Genomic DNA, 22189 nt, shown 5'->3' with positions numbered 1-22189 from the left:
GTGCTGAGAGATTCCTCCTTATATGATCTGTTGCCTTTAGAACCATCTGTCCCTTGACAAAAACTCTGGATTTCATGGCTTTGTTGTAAGCATTGGCCATCTGTTGCTGATACCGCTGGGCATGGTTATAGGCAAGATTTTGCGTCTCCTCCAAGGTTTCAAGGTTCATAGTTCTGATTTCTGCATAAGTGGCAGCATCCATATCTGTTTCTTGTCCATAAACAACCTTTGGGGTGGGAACCAATAGCTCAACCGGAGATATAGCCTCAGTACCATATACAATAGAGAATGGTGACAGTCTAGTGGCTGTTTTGCTCGAGCTTCGGTATGCCCACAGGGTTTCCAGCAAATGTTATGTCTAGCCACCCTCATATTCATGCACCATTTTGATGAGAATTTTTAATAACACTTGGTTGTTAGCTTCTACTTGACCATTTCCTTGTGGATAGTAAGGAGTAGACTTGCGGTGCTTGATGTGGCGATGGTCAAGTAACTTCCGAACATCCTTGTTGACAAAAGGAGTGCCGTTATCAATAACAATCTTGTGAAGGATGCCAAATCTGCAAATTATGTACTCTCAGATGAAATTTCCAACAGTTGGGCCTATAGCCTTCTTTAGTGAAATAGCTTTGACCCACTTGGTAATGTACTTGGTAGCCATTAGTATCCAAATATGACCCTTGGATGCTAGATTGATTGGGCCTATTAGATCAAGCCCCCAAGTATGGAATGGCCAAGGAGTCATCATGTTTTGGAGGTTGGTGGGGTGAGTGTGTATAAGATTCCCATGGACTTGGCTAGTGTGGCATGTTTTGACGCATTCAGCTACATCTTGTTTCATGGTGGGCTAGAAATACTCAAGATTGAGTAACTGCTAGAGAAGTAGCTTTTTGCCTTGATGGTCACCACACTCTCCTGCAGGTACCTCTTGCATAACTGATTGTGCTTCGGGAGTCCCTAAGCATCTCAAGGGTTCCCCATTGAATCCCTTCCAAAAAAGAATACCACCTTCCACAAAGTAACGAGTAGCCAATTTTCTCAAGCGGTAGGCCTCCTCATGGTTGTCGGGCAAGATGTCCTTTATGAGATACTCAAGAAAGGGTATATGCCAATCACTTATGGTAAAGACTGCATATGATTCCATCTTATCAAAAGTGTATTGGCAGTTGGTGCATTGTTCTTGGATAGTGGTAGCTTGTTTGCTCATTTCTGGCCAGTAATATCCTGACCACTGAAGGCATCTGTAAAAACTGACAAGACCGCTGGAGCCACAAGATTTTTCATGAACTTCTTTTAATCGGTTAGTGGACTCATCAGAGCTCACGCATCTAGCTAGAACTCCTCCAGGAAGTTTTCTGTATAGCTCTTCTACCATCAGAGTGTAATCTTTGAGCACCTTCAAATGATCCTTCTCATCGGGTGATAACAAAGGTTTCTTTAAGGGATGACCGCTAATCTGTCTGTTCCAACGGTTGATCAAAGAACACTTCTTTCAGCATTTGTACGACTGGAATAGGCCTTTTCATAATAGTGACATCTATGGTTGCACCCACAAAGTTGACTTTTGATCCTAAGGTAGCTAAAGCATCGACAAAGCAATTATCAAACCTTAGAGAGTGTTCAATGTTAAATTCTTCAAAAGAGTCCTCCAACCTTTGAGCCAAAGCTCTATATAGAGCTAAAGATGGTTCCTTGAGTGCAAAATCTCCTCTAGCTTGACAAACAACCAGATTTGAGTATCTGATTACTCGAAGATGTTTGATACCCATTTCACGAGCCACCATTAGGCCCATAAGATATGCCTCATATTCAGCCATATTATTGGTGCATGGAAAATCAAGCTTGAATGACATAGCCACTATTTCTCTGGTATTCTTGAACAGAACTATTCCAGCTCCTCCTTCAAAAGTGGTAGAGGATTTATCAAAACGTAAAGTCCAAACAGCTCCAACTGTTTCCATCAGTGCAATTTGTGGCAGCTCACCAGGTACATCATCAGTAATGTTCCAGCTATTTTCTCCAGGAAAGTTTGATAGCAAATCAATGATGGCTTGACCCTTTACAGCTATTGGGGTGATTGTGATGATCTCAAATTCAAATAATTGCAAAAGCCATTGTGCTAGCTGCCCAAAAAGAATTGGGCGCCTCAAGAGTGAGTAGGTCGGATGAGATTTTGTTAAGAGCTGTACCATGTGAGCTAGCAGATAGTGATGCAACCGCTGGGCAGCATATATTAGAGCAAGACAAGCCCTTTCAACCCTTGGGTAGAGAGTTTTAGCATCCTTTAGCTTTCTGCTAATATAGTAAACTGGTCACTCAATCCCTTCTTGATCATCTTGAGCTATGAGTGCCCTAATTGCTTCTTCATTGGTAGCCAAATACATCTTGAGTGGTTTTCCTGGTATGGGTGCACATATGGTTGGCAGTCTAGTCATAAGTTGCTGTAGCTGGAGGAATGTCTACTGGCATTTAAAAGTCCAGCGGAAGGATCTTCCTTATTTCAACAGTGGTGTAAAGACAGTTATGAGGGCAACGAGACCTGGAATGAACCGCCGAATGTATGAGAGTGTTGAGCCATTTGTGAGAAAGAAAGCCCAATAACAAGGGCAACAAAGAATTGACAAAGTAGGCAGCAAAACCATTAGGCCCAAACGGCAGGAATAATGGATCACAGGCCCAAGAAATGAACAAGTGGGTCTTGAAGAAACAAGTGGGCTCAAAGAAGCCCAGAAAGAAAGAAATAGCATCCCATGGGCAGTGTATGAGGTAGAAAAGCGAGAAAGGGCTGCCGCAGGCCCGATGTAATGTAAACTAAGAAAGTAAGGGGTTTATGGCAGGCCCCTAAACCCCAAGGATAGAATAAGGCTATTGGGCTAGGGAAGTCCAATGAAGTTAGTAAAAAGCCCATGGGAATGTGGAATTAGCAAATGGGCCGAGGAAGCCCAAAGAAAGCAAACAGGCCGTGGATGCCCAAAGGAAAGCCCAAAAGGACATGGGAGCCCATAAGTAAAAGCAAAACAGTGGCCATGTCAAGCCACTGAGAGAAGGAATAAAAGGCTGGCCCAAAAGAGGCCCAGCAGAATTAAGTTATTACGGCAGAAATAACAGTACAACATTGCAAGAAATAAAGAAAATCAAGGAGTGGGCCAAAGAAATGTAAGGTCCATCATCAGACAAAGTCCAGCTCTTGAATGGAGCAGGAAAACAAAGAAAAGCCCACATAAGAGGTTAAAAAACACGGACGCCGAGCCTCTAGATCACGGCAAACACATGAGCAGCAGGCAGATTTTTGGACATATCTGAAAGGAAAACACGCGCAAGGTCCAGGCACTACCAGCCTGTACCCAACCAATATGGGACATGGTGGGGTCATGGGCCAAAGGTAAGAGGTAAAAGGGGTATGGTTTGGTGGTGGGGAGAGGGGAAAAGGCCTATTTTGTGGCTCCTGCCCAAGCCCTTTTGGGAGGTACGTTCTGCTGGGATGACAGACCACCCAAAAGAGGCAAGGTTGAAGGGGGAACCGTTAGGTGCATGCCTTGAGGGAAAAAAAGAGAAAGCATTTACGCCGTGGCAGGTAAGAGTGCTACAGTGGACTGACGAATGAAACAAACCTGCCTTTGTCTGGCAAGGGTGAGTGGCACACAGACGAACCCTTTAGTGGTCGGAAAGTACGCCCAGACTAGACAAAAGCGGTTAAGGGGCAAAGTGGTAAAATTTGGTCACGACAGGCACTATAAAAGGACCCTTGCTGTGCCCTGAAAGGGAGATCGAAAAACAGGGGGTATTCACGGAGTAAAAGAAAAGAGAATAAAAGAAAACAAGAGAAAGAAAAGAAAAAGATAAGAGAGAAAACAGAGGAAAGAAGAGAGAAAACAAAGAAAGAAAGAAAGATAATACAATGGGCACGCACTAGTAGGTCGATTTCCCTCTCTCCCTCTTCAAATCATGCTCTCTTCCAAAACATAACAAGGATTCCTTTTGGGCATTAACCATTCAGGTCCGACTCCCTCAAAGCCATTAATTCCCACGGCAGGATCTTTTCCTGGGAGATTATTTGCATTGAGAGGAGGCGTTCTCCCCTCTTTGGTTTTGCTTCTACGGACCAAACTTAAACTTGACTTTATGCCCATTCTTGATTAGTTCATATTGCTTTCTTTCTCCTTTATTTTCTTTGTAAATGACATTGTTACAACTGTAATTATGTTTTATAAGTAGGGATTAATTGGCCATTTTTCATTAAATAGTCAGAGTACTCTGTTTTGTTATTATTATTATATCTGCCTGCCGTAACTCATCTGAAACAGTTCTGCTTGCCGTAAGCATACTCCTGGCAGACAAGGCATAGTTTGTGCACAAGCCGGCCCAAGTTGAATTATAGTTGGACCGGTCTCAACTCCCTTACTCAGAAACATTCGGGACCATTACCCCAGGAGGCAACCCAGCCCAACGCAATACACAAAAAAAGGCCCCTACAGAGAGTCTACCAAGAAAACTCTTAAGCTCTATGTAGTAAGTGGCTTTATGGTAGCAATGGCTTGCACTTTGATAGGATCAACATCTATGCCTCTTTAGTGAACAAGAAATCCCAAAAATTTTCCAACTGTAACTCCAAAGGCACATTTGAGTGGATTCATGTGAAGCTTGGAGAGTCGACACCTTTCAAAGACTTTTCGTAAGATAGCAAGATGATCTTCTCTTGTCTTTGACTTTACAACAATGTCGTCCTTATAGTCTTCAATTTCTTTGTTCATCATATCATGAAAGATTGTGGTCATAGCCCTTTGGTAGGTGGCTCCGGCATTTTTGAGACCGAAGGGCATGACAATGTAGTAAAAGTTGCCAATAGGAGTTCGAAAGGTTGTCTTGGCTGCATCTTTGGATGACATTCTGATCTAATTATAACCACTGAAACCATCTATGAATGAAAACATAACATGTCTAGCAACTGAGTCAATGAGCATATCCATGTTTAGAAGTGGAAACTCGTCTTTAGGACATGCTTTATTAAGATTCTGAAAGTCAACACAACATTGTATTCGTCTATTCTTTTTCAAGACCAGTACAACATTGGAAAGCCACTTTAGGTGCATAATGGGCTTGATGAACCCAATTGTGAGGAGTTTCTGGACTTCTTAAATAATTTGAGCTTCAACATCAAGATGGAAGGTCCACATGGGCTATACTACTGGTTTTGCCCCTGGTTCCACATTAAAAGCATGTGCTACTAGGTTGGGATCCAAACGGGGCATCTCATGGTACTCCTAAGCAAAGACATCAATGTACTCCTTTAATAATGAAATGAGTTGAGCTTTTTCTAACGGTAGCAAAGTTGCATTAACTGAAGTTGGTCGCTAGACACTAGGATCATCACTGAGATTAATGGTTTCTAGCTCCATATCAGGTGAAAAATTGGTCACTGATGGAGGCTCTTCAGATGGTTCTGTCAGACTGCTGAGCAGATTCTCTTCTACTGCTGGTGCTTCTATTTCTTGAGTATGGCAACATATCAGTGTAGTGCTTGCTTCATTCAATCTAGGTCCTTTCTGTTTGAGACAGCTAGGCCTTGCGTACCATCATAAATGATACCCTAAACGTCCAACTAGCAGCTAGACTTGCACAAATCGTGGCTATGAGACACTGCTGGAGGTTTTCTTATGTTCTCTTTTCTTTCTCTTTTGATCAAAGAGAGACCTCATTTCCATTTCTAGATCATTCTCAATATCTTGCCAATTAGGAAATGAAATCCCAACAAGCTTTGAAGTAGAATCTTCCCCACTTGGGGTGAGCTCATCGTAGAAATTAGCCTCAAAGTAATGTGCCTCAGATAAATCAAATGGAGTAGGATTAGCAGGGATACATATGGGCATACCATTAAGTCTTCCCTTGGCACATTGGTGGTAAATGGATGGCACAAGCTTGTGTTTATGGAGCCATGGCCTCCCAAGTAGAGCATGGTAAGAGACGGGTGAGTCGATCACATGAAATCTGGTGAGAGCAACAATGAGCCCCACTTTGAGGACTAGCTTCATGCTTCTGATAATGTATTCATGAATTCAAGCAAAACTAGAAACTTCAATAAGAGCCCAAGCGATTCTGCTGAGCGAGATTTCAACTACTTTGAATATGCTAGTTGGGATAAGATTAAGTGATGCACCAGTGTCAACTAGTGCCCTTCTTATGTGAACATTATTGATTTAAGCAGCAACATATAATGGTCTACTATGATCAAGGTGTTGTACCTCCATATCCTCGTCGGTGAAGGTAATGGCATTAGTAGCCTCTAGAAAAGCTTAGTTGGCATGAGCTTTAACTATGAGGTAGTGTGTTCGGGAGTTGGCAGCAATGAATACAAGAGCTTTGGTCGCTATTCCCCTTGACTCCTCTTTAAGCCCCAACTTGTTAAACAAAGTCCGAAAGGTAGGGCTTCTTTGAAGAGCGGAGATAGCTGCTAGAGGCATACTTGTACTGCTGGCCACTTCATCTTCATCGCCTCAAGTATGAAAGAGTACAGCTGCTATGGCTTTCTCTTTGTGATGCTGAGGCAGTGGGTTCCGCTGGACCTCCTGCTCACGAGTGAGGTTTAAGGTGCCATCTGAAATCTTCTTGTGAAATGTTCTCCAGATTGCTCTACAATCTCTAGTTCCTTGACTCATAAATCAATGATATTGACAATAAAAGGGCTTTCACATATCCTCCACAGTAGGCTCTCAACTAGGCTTGAAAGGCTTAAGCACTCCGTCAACCATCCATTTGTCGATGACGGCATTCATTTCTTCATCAGTGCATGGTATAGGAGGGTACTCTTCTGGTCTTTTCTTTTTCGCTTCACTCCAGCTACTGGTTCACTGCTGGAGACAGTGAGAGCTTGAGGAACATTCTTCGTTTTTGACTTGGGCTTTTCAACGGTAGAGGACTTGACTGATACTGCTATCTTTTGAGCTTTCTAGAGCAACTAGGCAAATTGAACAATGTCAAGATTCTCCAAATAGGCCCGATATTCATGAGACATGTTGTCAATGCAAATTTCAACAAGCTCTTGTTCTTTGTACTACCCATAACAATCAAAAGCCGCATCTCTAAATCATCGGATGAAGTCAAGGAGTCCTTCGGAGGACTTTTGCTTGGTGTTGTAAAGTGTGAGGATAATAACTTTTTCTTCTCCGTGAAAATACTTTGAGTAGAAACTTTCAACCATGTCGTCCCACGTAGCAATGGAACCTAGCTGGAGAGTGGAATACCATGTGTGTGCATGATCGGTAAGGGATTTTAAGAACTCCCTTAGACAAAGGTCTCCATTTCTAGCAAAAGGACCCATAGAATCAAGAAACTTGTTAACATGCTCAAGTGCATTCTCTTACCTCCCGTCATAAAGAGTGAAGGTGAGAGTATCATACTTTTTCGGATATGGCTTTGCTTAGTAACTCAACTGGGTATGGTGACCTTCAAACAAAGTGCCTTGGTTCCCTTGGCTGGCTAATTCATTCCTTTTCCAGCAAAGCAATAAGGTCAAATAATGTAACAAACTGAGGAGGAAAGGCACTTTGCTCACAAGATTGAGGATTTCCAACAGCTGATCCTCTCTCCTACTATGTTCTAGGATTTGGACCTTCAGGTAATGGCTGGGGTACTGGTTCTTAAGCCTCTTTTAAGACTCTCATAGATTCAGTAAGTTCGAACTGAGCTTGTTGCATTCCTTGTAACATCTCCAGGAGAAAAGAGAATTGATGATCAGAATTCTCTTGATTAACTTCATGTTGGTCAGCCTATTCATCTTATGCAGCCGGGTTGTGACGACTTTATATTGCTAGAGGGTTGTTGTTTTGTGTCCCTTCTTGCCGACAGTTTTGTAGCCTAAGAGGCATGGTGAATTCTTGACTTCAGTAGGCTCCCTAGTGGAGTCGCCAAAATGTCGGGGGCGGAAAAATTTTCCTCCCGACAGATTAGATTTATGTTAAGTTGAGGGCCTAAACCAAAACTCGACAATGGGCTTGAAGCATGACCCAAAGGGTATCGATGAAGATTTAGAGAATTTGCCTTATTTTATGCCTTGGGCCTATGATGTGCATGAAATTTATATAATAAGTACCCTCATATTGGTATATTTTACCTCATTTTTATGATTAATTTGTGACTAATTATAATCTATCTATGTTTTATAGGTTATAAAGGCTTTGCATGTTTACAAGAATCAGTGGAAGACAAGAAAAATGAAGAAGAAGCAGAGCAAGTGAAGTGTACTTGAGTATGCTGAAACAATAAGGTGGGGCCAATTGATTCAAGAAGCCAACTTGTAGAGAATTGTAATTTGCAAGGCTGGAAAGCATGAAGTGTCAGATAAGGAAAAGTAAAGACAAGAAGTTTGCATGTTTGTGGGCTTTCTCTAGTCCAACGATTCCCTATAACTTCACCAATATACAAGAATCAAACAAGGAATTTCTATTGGGCCACTTCAGTTTTGGTCTTTATAAAGAAAAGCCTTAGGTCAACCTCGTGTGTTATGTGATTATAAATGAGCAAATTAACGCAATAGAAAGGGAGGCTAGTCCGAATTGTATTAGGAGTTATTTTTCTTATATAATGCTTTAGGTTAGTTTGTTCAAGAAGGGCGGCTAGTGCTAGGGCTGAGATGCAAAAACAGAAAATTGGAGCAAGAGGCAATGTCGCATGTGGCTTCTCTGTAGCCTTTCTCCATGATAGCATTGTGACTATTTCTTTCTCTATTTTATTTGTCTAGTTCAATGTTTAGTGTTTTATTCTTGTGTTTTATTTCAATTACCATGAGTAGCTAAATTTATAATTAGGGTTGAGGATGAAACCTTGTTAAGGATTATCAATAATATTTATGTGGTTTGATTTTTCCCACAATAGTTGTTTTTTAATGATTTAAATTGTTCTTGCTTCATATCAATTGACTAAAATGGGATTCTAGATATGAGTTCAATCATGTTTTTTTCATGATTTAGGATTTGTCTTAATTAATTGAATGCTTGGTTTATTAATTCTTGATTATAAAATTGGATATCATTTGTGATTTATCTGTCAATGGATACAATTTATGATTTGATTTTTAGAATTGGATATATCTTGTGATTTGTTGGGCTATGGATACAATTGATAATTTGGTTTTATACTTAAGAAGTGAAGAAGAACATGCTTTAGATATTTAAATAGAAGTTTTAATGAGAATATTTTCCATGATAGCAAAATTGATTTCTAGATTATCATGTAGTGAGTTAGGAAAAATTAATGATCATAAATATATTTTGATATGACTTACAAGGCGGATTCCAAAACCTTAATTCCTTTCCCTTGATTGTTTACATCTTTTTATTGCTTTATATTTTTTGCTTAGTTTAACTATTTGCTTAGTTTATTTAATTTCAAAACAACCAATTTTTATTAAACTAGATTAGGATAATTTGGTTAAGATTTGATTTAATTTTCCCACGCTCATTCAAGTCCCTGTGGGTTCGACCTCGTTCTTGTCAAACTATACTTCGATACGGTTCGTACACTTGCGAGTACTTTAAAATTTCAACAACAGCCTAGGTTGGGACTAACAAGGATTATGGGATGGTCCAAAAACGTTTCCTACAGTAGACACATCAACTAGGGGTGTCCACGGGTCAGGCGGATAGGGTTTGGAGTGCACCTGCCACTCAACCCGAATCATTCGAGTTGAGAATCATCCCACCCATTGTCTAATGATAGAACCTTGTAAACCAAAAACAACTCGACCCAAACTTAACGGTCGGGTATCGGTCGAATATTGTGTTACCATAATCAAAACTTGCATCTACACTAATCATGCAAATTGTGAATTCAAAGAGCAACAATATTCCCAAGAATATATTCAGATCCAAGTAGAAAAAAGATTTATACCAGATATGCATAATCTAATATGGAAATGGAAATGATTTTTAATACCCAAATGGAATTATTGCCATTATTACTAATAAGAAAGCCAACAATTTGAATGATATCAACTAGAAAAATAATAGGAAAAAAAAAATGACCAGCCTTGAATCAAGCAACTGGTATTAGAAACATAATAGGAAACAAAAAACCCATGACCTGCCTTGAATCAAGAAAGACAAATTAATAGAGTGAAATCTAGAATCAGATTTTGTGGACGAAAAAATTGAAAATTATGGAAATTAATTTATCATATTAATGTTTGAAAATATTCCAATGGTATATTAAATGAAATAGGGAGAGAAATTAGCAAAGATTTCAAAAGATTTTTGCCAAAATTTACCCCACTAATTTTGTTGGTCTTCTTGATTTTGAGCTCTTGCTATGAAAAGTAAAATGTTAAGATTTTTTTGGATAGAAAATGAGTATGGAAAGGAAACAGGAAAGACCGATGAGCCGAAAAAGGAACTTACCAGTTTTTAGACTTTTACATATACATTATTAGTAGAGTCATTGGAGTGTTTTGTGTGCTTTTCCAAGAGAGGAAGTCTGAATTCTCAAATTTGAGAATGAGAGAACATGTGAGGATGACAGAGCATGACAAGAGTGTTTAGTGTTTATAGTTGTTTCCCACTTGCCTAGAAACTTACGAGAGGATGAAAAAAATAATAACTTTTGAAGATGAGGTGAGATTTTCCACCAATGAAAGGAGGACACAAGGGGTGAATCAAAAACCCTATTAGGAGATTTCGGTCGGGTCGGATCTGTCTAGTTTCAAAACCCTAACCCGTAACTCGACCCGAAATTTCGAGTTTTAAATTACACATATCCGAAACCAACTGCCTTAACTATTCGGATCCACCTGTTAGGCCTCAGGTTGGATCGGTCTGGTCGAGTGGGTCGAGTTATCTGGGTTGCTGGACAACCTTAACATCAACACAACAGAAAAGCATACTGCAATAAAGAAATAGCCCAACAATAAAATATTACAGCGGTAGAATATTCCAGTAGTAAAATGAGATAGAACAAAATAAACCTCCAGCCGTTAATTATTTCACAGATTAAAGAGAGTGTCTACATCTCCAAAATCACCATCCATAAGTTCCAGTGAGGAGAAGTCCTCTAATACTAAAACATGAGGGAAAAACTCTATAGTAACAATTATATTATAACCTTCAATAGCAAATGAATAAACAAACACTATAGGTTCCATTATAACAAGTAATGGAGAAAGTTTAGTGTGAGATTAAGGGAGAGAGAGTGATTCCAATTAGTGCAGTAACATCATTATTATGCTAGGGTATGCTCATGGATATCGTATATGTAGTGAGAAGTAAGAGTCATTTTGGTGGTATGAGTAGTGAGAGAGAATTTAGTAAAGCTGTTAGGACTTTTTGCTGGGGATAGATAAGAGCTTATAAGTAGAGGTGTAAGGGGTATTTATGAGCTAGGAGCTAAAGAGCTTAGTTTCTAAATTTGAAACTAAGAACTTAGAAGCTCAAAACCTCACTAAAAGCTTAAAGAAAATTAGAGAGAGAGGAAAATAGATAAGTTTATGAGAGAATTCTTCTCTATTGGTGTGGGTTGAAGAATTGGTAAAAAGCTCTATTTATAGTTGAGTTTGAGGGAGTTTTCAACAAATAATCTCTGCCAAAATCAATCTCAATCTTCAGAAAATCTTTAGAAAATCGTTCCTAGGATTTGGCCAAGAGTGGTAAGTTCAACTTTAAAATGTTCTTGCTATTTTGGGTAATAGCAGCTAGAGTTCTAACTTAGCATTAAATGCTGATTGTCCTCAGCCAATGGGATTAGAGCATGTTTTAGGCTAATGATCTTGGTTATCTGTTGCTATTATCAGAGCTTCCCAGGGCAAATTGTGTCACCTCAAGCCAAGTGTCAATCTTGGAGCCTTCTGCTGGAAACTCTAATGGAAATCTCTATGGTGCCCTCCAAACCACATTTCCCTAAGTTTTCCCATTTGGGTTCATATGCTTGGTTCATGAACCAGAAAGTATATATTTTTGGCATGGTAATGAGCTCTTTACAAGTTATTCCAGAAGCTTCCATAGTCTGTTCATGGCTACTCCTAATTCCTTGACCAATTGTGTTGGAGAAGAGGGAGAGAATGGCTGGCTTCAGCTTCACAACCTTATGTCTTGTTAGCACAACTTTATGTCACATCAGTAATCATGAAAATCAGCTTGCCAAGGAAGGGTGTAAGCTTAGCTGGACATGTGTCCCCTTCTGATCTATTTTGACAAGCTGAAAATGAGGGTAATGGGCCCCAACTGTCAACTTAGTTGTGTTTTTAGTATAATGTAATTATTTTTGCCAAATGATATTTGGCTGTAACAGAATAATTTGAGATTTTGTAAAAATATTGCCGTATAGCAACGAACTTAGTAAGAGTGTCGTGTAGCTACTGGCTTTAGAGGTGACGTGTAACAATGAGCTTTAAAGTGTCGTGTAGCAACGGCACTTTAGGTTAGGCTATCTCGACTAGACCTTGTTGTTGGGCTTCTTTAGGCTTGTTCATCCCTAAAAAATAAATAGTTTTGCCATGGGTAACATACATGGGCTTTTGTAGTTAGAGTTTCTCATGGAAAAAATAAGCATAGTTCCCATAAATTTTGTATAAGGAATAGTTTTGAAAGATGAGTAATATATCATAAGTAATTTATTCTTCCCATGAATTATGGATTTAGTATATGAAAATATGTTTTTGCCAAGGAATAGTTTTGTGTTTTGAGCATAATGTAATTGTTTTTGCCAAATGATATTTGGGCTTTAACAGAATAATTTGAGATTTTGTAAAAATATTGCCGTATAGCAATGGACTTAGTAAGAATGCCGTGTAGCTATTGGCTTTAGAGGTGCCATGTAGCAACGAGCTTTAAGCTGCCATGTAGTAAAAAGCTTTAGAGATGTCTTATAGCAACGAGCTTTGTAAAGAGAGCTTTGTTGGGCTTTTTGGATTTTGCCCACAAAGTAAATGAGTTTGGGCTTTTTGTAGAGATTGTATAATTTGGTGGCCCAATTTTGGTAGCGGTATGATAAGTATTTGTGTGAGAGCCCAAGTTGGGTAATATTTGTAAGAGGGCCCAAAATAATTTATGGCGCTTATATGAGAAATATTTGTGGGAGCCCAATACTAGAAAATATTTGGGTAATATGTGGAAAGTATTTAGGAAATATTTGTGTGGACCCAAAATAGTTTATGAGCTTGTATGGGCAAAAATGGCCCATTATCGTCAATTTTCAAAATAATTTGCCCAGAAACACTGTTTCTGAACTATATAGCAATGTACCACTTTTTTTGGTACTCGAGCTTGGTGAGCTCGAGTACCATGTTTTTTTAATCCAATGTCGCCCCATATTCAAGGAGCCCTATAGTGGCGTTTTTAAGCCCTATAGTGACGTTTTCGGGCCCTATAGCGGCGTTTTTAAGCCCCCATACCAAGTTAAGGGGCCCTATAGTGACGTTTTCGGACCCTATAGCGGCGTTTTCCTGCAAAATTTTTTTATAAGTCCCCATAACAGGTTCAAGGGGCCCTATAGTGGCGTTTTTAAGCCCTATAGTGACGTTTTTGGGCCCTATAGCGGCGTTTTCCTGCAAAAATTTTTTATAAGTCCCCATAACAGGTTCAAGGGGCCCTATAGTGGTGTTTTTTGGCCCGAAAACGTCACTATAGGGCTTAAAAACGCCACTATAGGGCTCCTTGAATATGGGGCGATAGTGGATTAAAAAAATATGGTACTCGAGCTTGGCAAGCTCGAGTACCTAAAAAAGTGGTATATTGCTATATAGTTTGGAAACAGTGTTTCTGGGCAAATTATTTTGAAAATTGATGGTAATGGGCCATTTTTGCCGCTTGTATGGATATTTTAGTGAGTGGGCTAATGAGATTAGGGCTTGAAAATTTGTACCTCAACAGTACCACACACCAAAAAAAAATGTATTTTTAAAACTTATAGAATAAAACTTGATGACGATATTTCATAGAATAAAATTCAACTATTATCATCTTCATAGTGAATTCTTACAATTTTCATTTGCATATAGATTACTAAGTAGTCTATCATGAATAAAAAAACCTTCAATGAAACTAAAGAAGTCTTCAAAATTGTGAATGATCCAACCTTAAAAGTATTGTTGAGAAACAAATGAAATTGAGAAAAACAAATACATTCTCTCTATAATTATTTGGTCTATTAGTCAATTCTTTATTTTTTAGAGCATTGTTTGAGAATTTAAATTTTTTGGGAGGCCAAATCCTAATTTTTTAATGAATCCTTTAAAAATTTTCACTAATATATATACTAGAAAATAAAAATAAAATTTTTTTTGGGTCGTGGCCTGATGGCCGGGGGGGAATATAGTTCCGCCTCTACTTAGGCTGAAAAGATTTGTCTTCATTCTAAACCCAAAGTCATAAATTCAATCAAAATGGGCAAAAAAAATTCAATCTACCTAGCACACTTTAGAAGTAGATTAGCCAACAAAAAAATCACATATCCACTGGAAATATGAGAGAGAGAGAGAAACTCACCTTAGGATTCTACTTGTTCAATGAATGGGAGAGGTGAGAGGACAAAAGGGAATTTAAAAATCTAATAGGAAAAAAAATCAGTGGACTTTAATTTTAAGGAGTAGCAATTGAAGCAGCTAGATAGTCATTCGGGTTTGATGGGTAGAGGAAGGGTTGAAAGAAACGGAGAAGCAATGAATTAAAGACTAGTGATGAAAAAGAAAAGTATGGAATTAGTTATTTCTAAATTAAATTGGATGAATAAGTAAACGCAAAGTATATACTTTCTCCGTCCCACTTTGTTTGTCCTCTATTCTATTTTGAGATGTCCCAAAATATTGTCATGTTTCTAAAAATAAAGTCATTAATTTACTAATGTTCTTATTATACCCCTACTTTATTTTCAAAACTATTTGAAAAAAAAAAAAACTAACAAATATTTAAAAAATCAATCTAATTGGGGTATCTTTTTAGTTGCCTCATTCAGAATAACTCTTTAAAAAAAAAGCACCTATGCATTTTTATAAAGCAAACAAGACAATAAATGATGTTCCCTTAAAAAATTTGACTTTTCAAACAAGACAAACAAATTGGGACGGAAGGAGTATAAAGTTAAAATCATCCAAGATGAATATATAAAGTCAATTGGTTAATGTATTTAATATTATTAAAAGATTAGAGGAACCAATCAATATATATATATATATAAAGCGACACTATCGATGATGTGACTCAGCAAAAGCATTGAAACATTAAATACTTAGATATTATATAAAGAGTAATGCTACAAGCACAAACTATTTTACAATATTTTTACAAAATATTGATGTGGTCAACCTTTTATTGGTTTTCATCTAATCCCACTATTAATATCATTTTTTTCATTTACCAATAATCACTCACCACATTAGCAGTTTATAAAAAAAATTGTAAAATAGTTTGTATCTCTAGCATTATTCTTATATAAATATAAACAAATGTACATCAAATAAGAATATAAGAGCATCCACATCAGTCCATGGATAGTCTTGCAAAATACATAAAGCAGCCATTTTTACACATTTTTGCCAAAAAAACACCCAAATCAATGGGTGTAAAATTGTGCAAAATATACACCCGGCTGTGTAAATGAACAGTAATCGTGTATATATACACGGTTATTGTTCACCGTGTAAACAATTTTTTTTTTTCTCCCTCCTCTATGAAACTACTTCTCTTCCCCAACCATTACAACAACCCAGGGCACCAGAATCAACTAAAAATTAACCCAAACACATCTACTAAAAATTAACCAAAATCAACCCATTATCAACTGAAAATTAACCCAAAATCAACTACAAATTAACCCAAACACATCTACACAGACAAATCTACACAGAGATACACTTGCTCAAAAAAAAAAAAAACACAGAGATACACAAACACACCCACACACAAACAAACCCAAACGGACAAACAACAAAGAGAGATCGGTGCTTATCGGAACGATCGGTGCTTGACTGGAACGATCGGAGCTCGTGGGTCTTGCTTGATCGGAGTTTGTGGGTATGGGTCTTGCCTGATCGAAGCTAGAGAGATACACTAACTAATCGGTGCTTATGGATCGGAGCTAGGGAGATCTCGGTCAAATCTGATCTGGTCAGATCTAATTGGTGCTTGTGGATCGGAGCTAGGGAGATCGGTGCTTGTGGATCGGAGCTGTGGAGATCAGTGCTTGCCTGATCGGAGCTGTGGATTGGTGCTTTTGACCGAGATGGTGTGGATTAGACTGAGAGGGAGAGTTGATTCAGAAATGGGTATAGAGATGGAGATCGACAGATTGGAGAGGTGTTGTGGTGCTTGTGATGGCTGTGGTGTTGATGGAGTTCTTCTTCTGGTGCTTCTGGGTTTTGACCGTGAGAGAAAGAAGAAGAAAGAAGAGGAAGAAAAGAAAGAGGAAACGGCAGAGATAAGGAAAAAGAAAGAAAGAAAAAAGAAAATGAGGTATTGGAAAAAGAAATGGGTAGGTAAAATAATATTAAAAAAAGAATATAAAATATATTGTATAATAAATGAACTGATGTGGGTATTTTGTAAAAATAGATATGTAAAATAGAAAATGTAACTTTTTCCATGTAAAATAGATGATAAGTTTACACAAGCTGGTGTGGATGCTCTAAGAATTGGCATAATGTCATAATTATAGCCATCTGGCATTATGTCATTATTACAGCCATCGTTGTCCGTTGAGATGATCAAAACAAAGTGCAGTCTGCTAGAGATAATATATTGTGTTTAAACTTTAAACCTACTGGAGTTGACCAAATAAACCTATATGCTGCATGCGTCTGGATTTTGAGGAAACGGCACCGGAAGCCCAACAACCAGACTATAGTTATTTACTTCTGTAAGTAATGACATTGTCATGCACAATTATATTCTACCCGTTCTTGGAAGTTGAGCTAGACGCAGAAAAAATGTTCTTGTTGGCACTTATTAGCTGAGTTACAAAGAGCCTAACACTTATTGGCTGCACTTGCTGGCGCACACAGCCCACAGCAACAATGCACCTAGGCTGCATTGCATCACCAATTGGCTGCAACATGGTTGGCAGCCACTTGCAACCAATGAACAAAGCACTGCATCAAATTATATATAGAGTACACGTCCACGCAATTGATAATCAAATATAATGGAAACTTGAATGGTGTCATTTCTCTAATCTATATCAGTGAAATTTCAAAACATCAGTACTCTGATAACTTCAAAAAGTTCTGGCCTAGTTGGACAGACAAAACGAGCATTATATCCTAATTTAACATTGATGGTAAACACCACATTATTGGTTTGCAAACATATGTTCATTGCCATTTAACAAGAAGTGAATGACTAAATATAGTTATTTCAAATTATATATACACCATGTGACTGAGAGTCTGCCTTAAATCAAAATCACAAAATTTAAAGAATGCTAGCTCAATGTATATGACCTTTAAAAGATATAACAGTTCTACAAGGATGCGAAAACTTCATAATAGAAAGAAAAATAATTTAGAAAAGGAAATGTGGTAAAGAGGATTTTTAGTTCTCAATGCTCCTATATATAGGAAGGTCATTCCTAGGCTGATTGTTTAAACCTAAATCCACTCCAACAGCAATAATGCTAGTTGAGGCCCCTTCTGCAACATCATTTGCCATCTTCAAAAAGTAACTATGCCTGCAGAAGCAAATGCTTAGACCTGGTATAATATTATAAAAATATTTAAGCAATGGAAAATAGTCAAAATACATATACCATCGAGTATCTGCTGTCAATTCAGGATGGAAGGCAGTCCCTAACAAGTTTCCCTGTCTTACAGCTACAATCACTTTCTTTTCAGACTGAATTTTCTCCTAAAATGTTGAACAATGTATAAGTAGATAACTAATTGATAAAATCGCTTCCATTTTAACCATTCCAGTGATATTGTGTATGGCATATTATGATCACTATTTAACCCATATATATATACACACACACACACACATAACAAGTTCCTGTGTTGGCTCTTTTTTTTCTCTTTTTCATTTTTCAAGCTAAATAGCTGCATTTATTGCACCCCTCACCAAAGACTCCAGCATATCTTCAAAATATACGCTAGGGAAGTCATTGATGACAGAAGTCAGTTATCACAGTTAGTCATCCTCACAATGTCTCTAGGGCAGTGTCTAGTATGGCTCCGGTGCATAAACACTATCAGAAACTTACTGTCTTCAATTTTGAAAAAAAAAAAATTATAACAAGAAATGACTTTGACACAGTTTGGTTTTTACAGCAGCTCTTGTGAAGAAAGAAATGATGGAGTAGTACTCTAGCAAATGAAATTGTGGCTTGCTAGTTCATGTGGCAGCTCTTAGGCACAGAGGCAAGCCCTCTAAAGCTCTAAAACCCCATGGGAGAAGGCTCAACCAAAACGGGATTTTCCTTATCCTCTTAGAAGTGGAGACAAAGGGAAGCACTAGCTGCCATTTTTTTTTCTTTACCTCCTTTCCACCCATAAAATCATAATAACTTGTACTACGGTGGACGTGGTGGTTCCATTTTTACATTATCTAAAGGCTAATATAGGTCATAAGAGATAAAAGGCACAAGTGCAACATTACAAAGATGTCCCTGTCTCATAAAGAAAGCAATCATTGTAAGGCACATCAAGAATAAAATTGTAAGTACTGAAAAAATGCTCACTATCAGATTGCTAGTTCACAAGATAGTATGTTCTCTATCTATATAACCTTTATAAGACCCAAAATATGACGCTATACCAGCGCCATAGAGGTTAAATCATGGTTTCAGGATCTAATATGAGTTCTATAAGCCATCTCTGCTAATCTCACTTCCTCTATCTACAAATGATAGAATAGTCCATCCACTAATTAGAACAGATTGTACTCTTTGTTGTGCAATATGATCATTGTACAGATGCATGCATATCTTTTACATTGCATTTAGATAGCAACATGGTCAACCATATTTTGGAGAAGACAAATAAAATACTCTATTGTTTATATGTTAAGTAGCAGATTAAATTTTTCTGTTAAAGTATTGAATCAATAGATCATTACAGCAATGAGCATATAACAAACCTCTGGGGATTCAATAGTAGAATTTGAATCCAAGACATCGGATGGGACGGGGTAATCAGCCAGCACTTGAACTTCCGGACCTACTTCAAGGATTGCAGGAGCACGAATGAAAACTCCAGGAAATGTCTCAGGACCACCTTCCTTGGATGCAAGCTCCAGTACTGCAAGCTCTGCCTCAAAGCTTTGAATCTATATACACATGAATTTTTTAGATAACAAAGACATTTGAGAAACCCCATAAGTGGATATTGACAATAAATTGACACACATGTCACTATATTAAATTTTAAAGAAGTCAATCCCTCAACAGCAGGACGTTTCATAAAAGGGAAGATCCAAACTTATGTGCCATAAGCTTCATGCATTTTCCTCTTCCCTATTTTTTGGCCGCCTACCAAGGCCTGAGGGAGGGGAGTAACTCCATACATGATAAATCAATATTTATCTAAGAAATTTCTAGGTGAGTAAAATAATAAAGACGGGGCTTTTCCAGCCAAATGAGTATGAATGCTTTATATATTTTATTCTGTTCATCAAGAAAGCAAACTATATATACTCAATACAAAAAATACATAACTTAAGGAATTTAATCCCACACTCCGTGAAAAGACTTCATAAATCATTACTTCAATGCAAAAACATTACTAGAGAATCTGCACCTAGCAATAAACAAGGTAGCTCTTTCAATGCTCTACCCATCCTTGTATCAAACAGAGAAAGTTCAGTTAATCTCTTTGCAACCAAATATGGCAAACAAAGAACTCTGAACCTAACCAAAGAACTTTAGCAGTTTTTATCTACTTCAGTCCATACCTTCTTAGACAACATGAACTCTTCAAACTCAAATACTGAACAGGACAGCTTCTAATTAATTGAAACCAGCCAGCGTTACCCCCCGCCCCCCCCCTCCCAAAAAAAACACACACATTTTCATTTAACAAATATTCTATAGAATTAACCCTATGCTACTAGACTACTAGAACACATTAGAAGATTTAAAGGACTTTACATATAATTTTTATACAAAACCTTCAAAACAAAAGAACTAATAAAGATATTTCAAAATATATATATATAGGGTTAAAATTGAAATGTTTCATGAGATCCTAAGACCTGATCCTACAATCATTTTTAGGATATAAATCCCAAGTTTTTGAATGGCTCCATAATGACAGATTTGTGACATGAGATGCTATGGAAAACAAATTAATTGAATTACTACAAGATGCTCAAACATACTTAAGTACTCCTCATCATATCCAAACATGCTTAAGTATGTCTCATCATATTATATCAGATTTCCAGACCATTACTCTACAAACCCCAACAGCTTTAGCCTTTGTTGCATAACTATCTGAATTAAACATAATGCATTTGAGAAATAAGATTGCAGAGAGTTACCTGACTACCAAAGAAATTCCTATGCACAGTACAATCCAGGCCACCAACTAGCTCCTGCCCACCTGTTTTTTGCCCTGAAAAGATATGCCAGCCACTCAATGTATAAACAAGTTTCAGGTGCTTCTATTTCTTTAAGGACAAATCAAGGTTTAAAAAAAAAAAAAAAAAAAAAAAAGCATTAAAGTAAACCCAATGCAAAACAGAACAAAGGATGGAAAACCCACCTACAGCTTTGTTTGCTAAGAAGATAAGCCCTGCACAGGTCCCCCAAACAGGCTTCCCCATTTTAACAAATTCACGCAATGCAGGAAACTACAAATAAATTCAAAATTAATAAATTAGCTACATTGGTTCTGAAGAAAAATTAAGAACATATATATAAATTGAGCAAAAGCCCTGCATTTTAAAAAATTTGGGGTCTGAAAAAACAAAACCTTGTCAAATAGAAAACTTTAGACAAGTTCATTATAACTAGCATTTATTTCAAACCAATAGAACATGAAAAATATATAAAGTTTAAGTACTCCAAAGCCCAGCATTTTAGATAATCTGGGGTCTGAAAAACAAACCTTGTCAATGGAAAAATTTAATGAACAACAACAACCAAGTTCAAGGAATCACACGGTACATTAAAATAAGTTCTTTTCTCTCCTAATCAACGTTAAGCATCATTCTTGAGATTAAAAAGAAGAAAATTGCAAACTCTAGCATGGTATATAGTTACATGTCACGCTAACTTGTAAGAAAGTAAAAATCTTGGAGCAAATTAGCAAGAGGGTCTATATGATTAGCTACCCAATTGAATTTTTAGCGTTGTTTGATTGTACTTTAGCAAGAAACATTTTTTTGAAAATAAAAATGTAGAGAGTGAGAGAGAGGACCAGGTTGTGGTACTCAGCGAGCTTAGCCATGGTGGTGCTCTCTCCACCAGGGATGATAAGGGAGGCTACGCTGTCAAGCTGCGCTGGCTTCCTTATCTCCACGCCTTTGACTCCTAGCCTTCTCAGCGCTGAGACCATAAACAAAGACAGAGATTGAGCGCACACACAAAACAGTATGTGAAGTATGTGTGTGTGAGAGAGAGATAGAAGATGTGCCTGCGATGTGTTCGTTGAAAGATCCCTGAAGGGCGAGAACGCCAACGAGGGCCATGTTCGCGAAAGATTTGGCTGAGTGAATCTGCGAACGAAACAAATTCAGAGAAAGAGAGAGAGAGAGATACGTAAACCACTAGCGGGCCTCTTGTTTCTTATGGCGCTCCTCGTTAGTTTCCACTGGCCACTTTCCCTCCACCTTCGCTTATTTTATGTTAGCTTTAATTTTCACCTATTACATTATGGTTTCATGCCACCAGCGGGTCCAAGTAACTTTCTTATTACTCATTTTTTTAATGATTTAAAAGACAATGGGGAGGAGGAATTCAATTCAAACTATAATTGTAAACTTTTACACAACAAACAAATAAACCATTTTTTGAACTCAAATCGTGACTTCAAGACACAATTACAGTTCAAAAAGTGAATTGTGTATAATATAACAATGTGTAATAGACAATAAACATTGCTTCAACCATAATTCTCCCTATTATAAATGAAAGCAGGTTACCAAGCTCTTGGCCAAGTCACTCACACCATTTAGAAAGTATCTCAAGCATAAAAGATATGCACCTTCTCTCTTAAAATACATCGGTCTCACTTACATGATTTCTATTGCCAAATATACTTAAGGGAAGCTACTAGAAT

The 22189-nt window shown here is 37.7% G+C and overlaps 1 protein-coding gene across 1 annotated transcript; it reads right to left on the bottom strand.

Annotated features, from left to right (window-relative positions):
* Positions 1-17309: 17309 nt before the first annotated feature.
* On the bottom strand, positions 17310-21750 carry LOC126726033 (probable pyridoxal 5'-phosphate synthase subunit PDX2). The gene is made up of 7 exons (XM_050431135.1): positions 21545-21750; positions 21329-21456; positions 20672-20759; positions 20448-20521; positions 19047-19235; positions 17719-17816; positions 17310-17640 (listed from the first exon to the last, which is right to left on the bottom strand). Exons 1-7 carry the CDS (start codon positions 21597-21599, stop codon positions 17505-17507), a joined length of 768 nt encoding a protein of 255 aa, XP_050287092.1. The 5' UTR covers positions 21600-21750; the 3' UTR covers positions 17310-17504.
* Between the last annotated feature and the right edge of the window lie 439 nt (positions 21751-22189).

Source organism: Quercus robur, chromosome 1 (assembly GCF_932294415.1).
Source record: "Quercus robur chromosome 1, dhQueRobu3.1, whole genome shotgun sequence".
In the NCBI taxonomy this organism is placed as follows: domain Eukaryota; kingdom Viridiplantae; phylum Streptophyta; class Magnoliopsida; order Fagales; family Fagaceae; genus Quercus; species Quercus robur.
The sequence above is the reverse complement of the archived record's forward strand: the minus strand, read 5'-3'. Positions and strand labels throughout refer to the sequence as shown.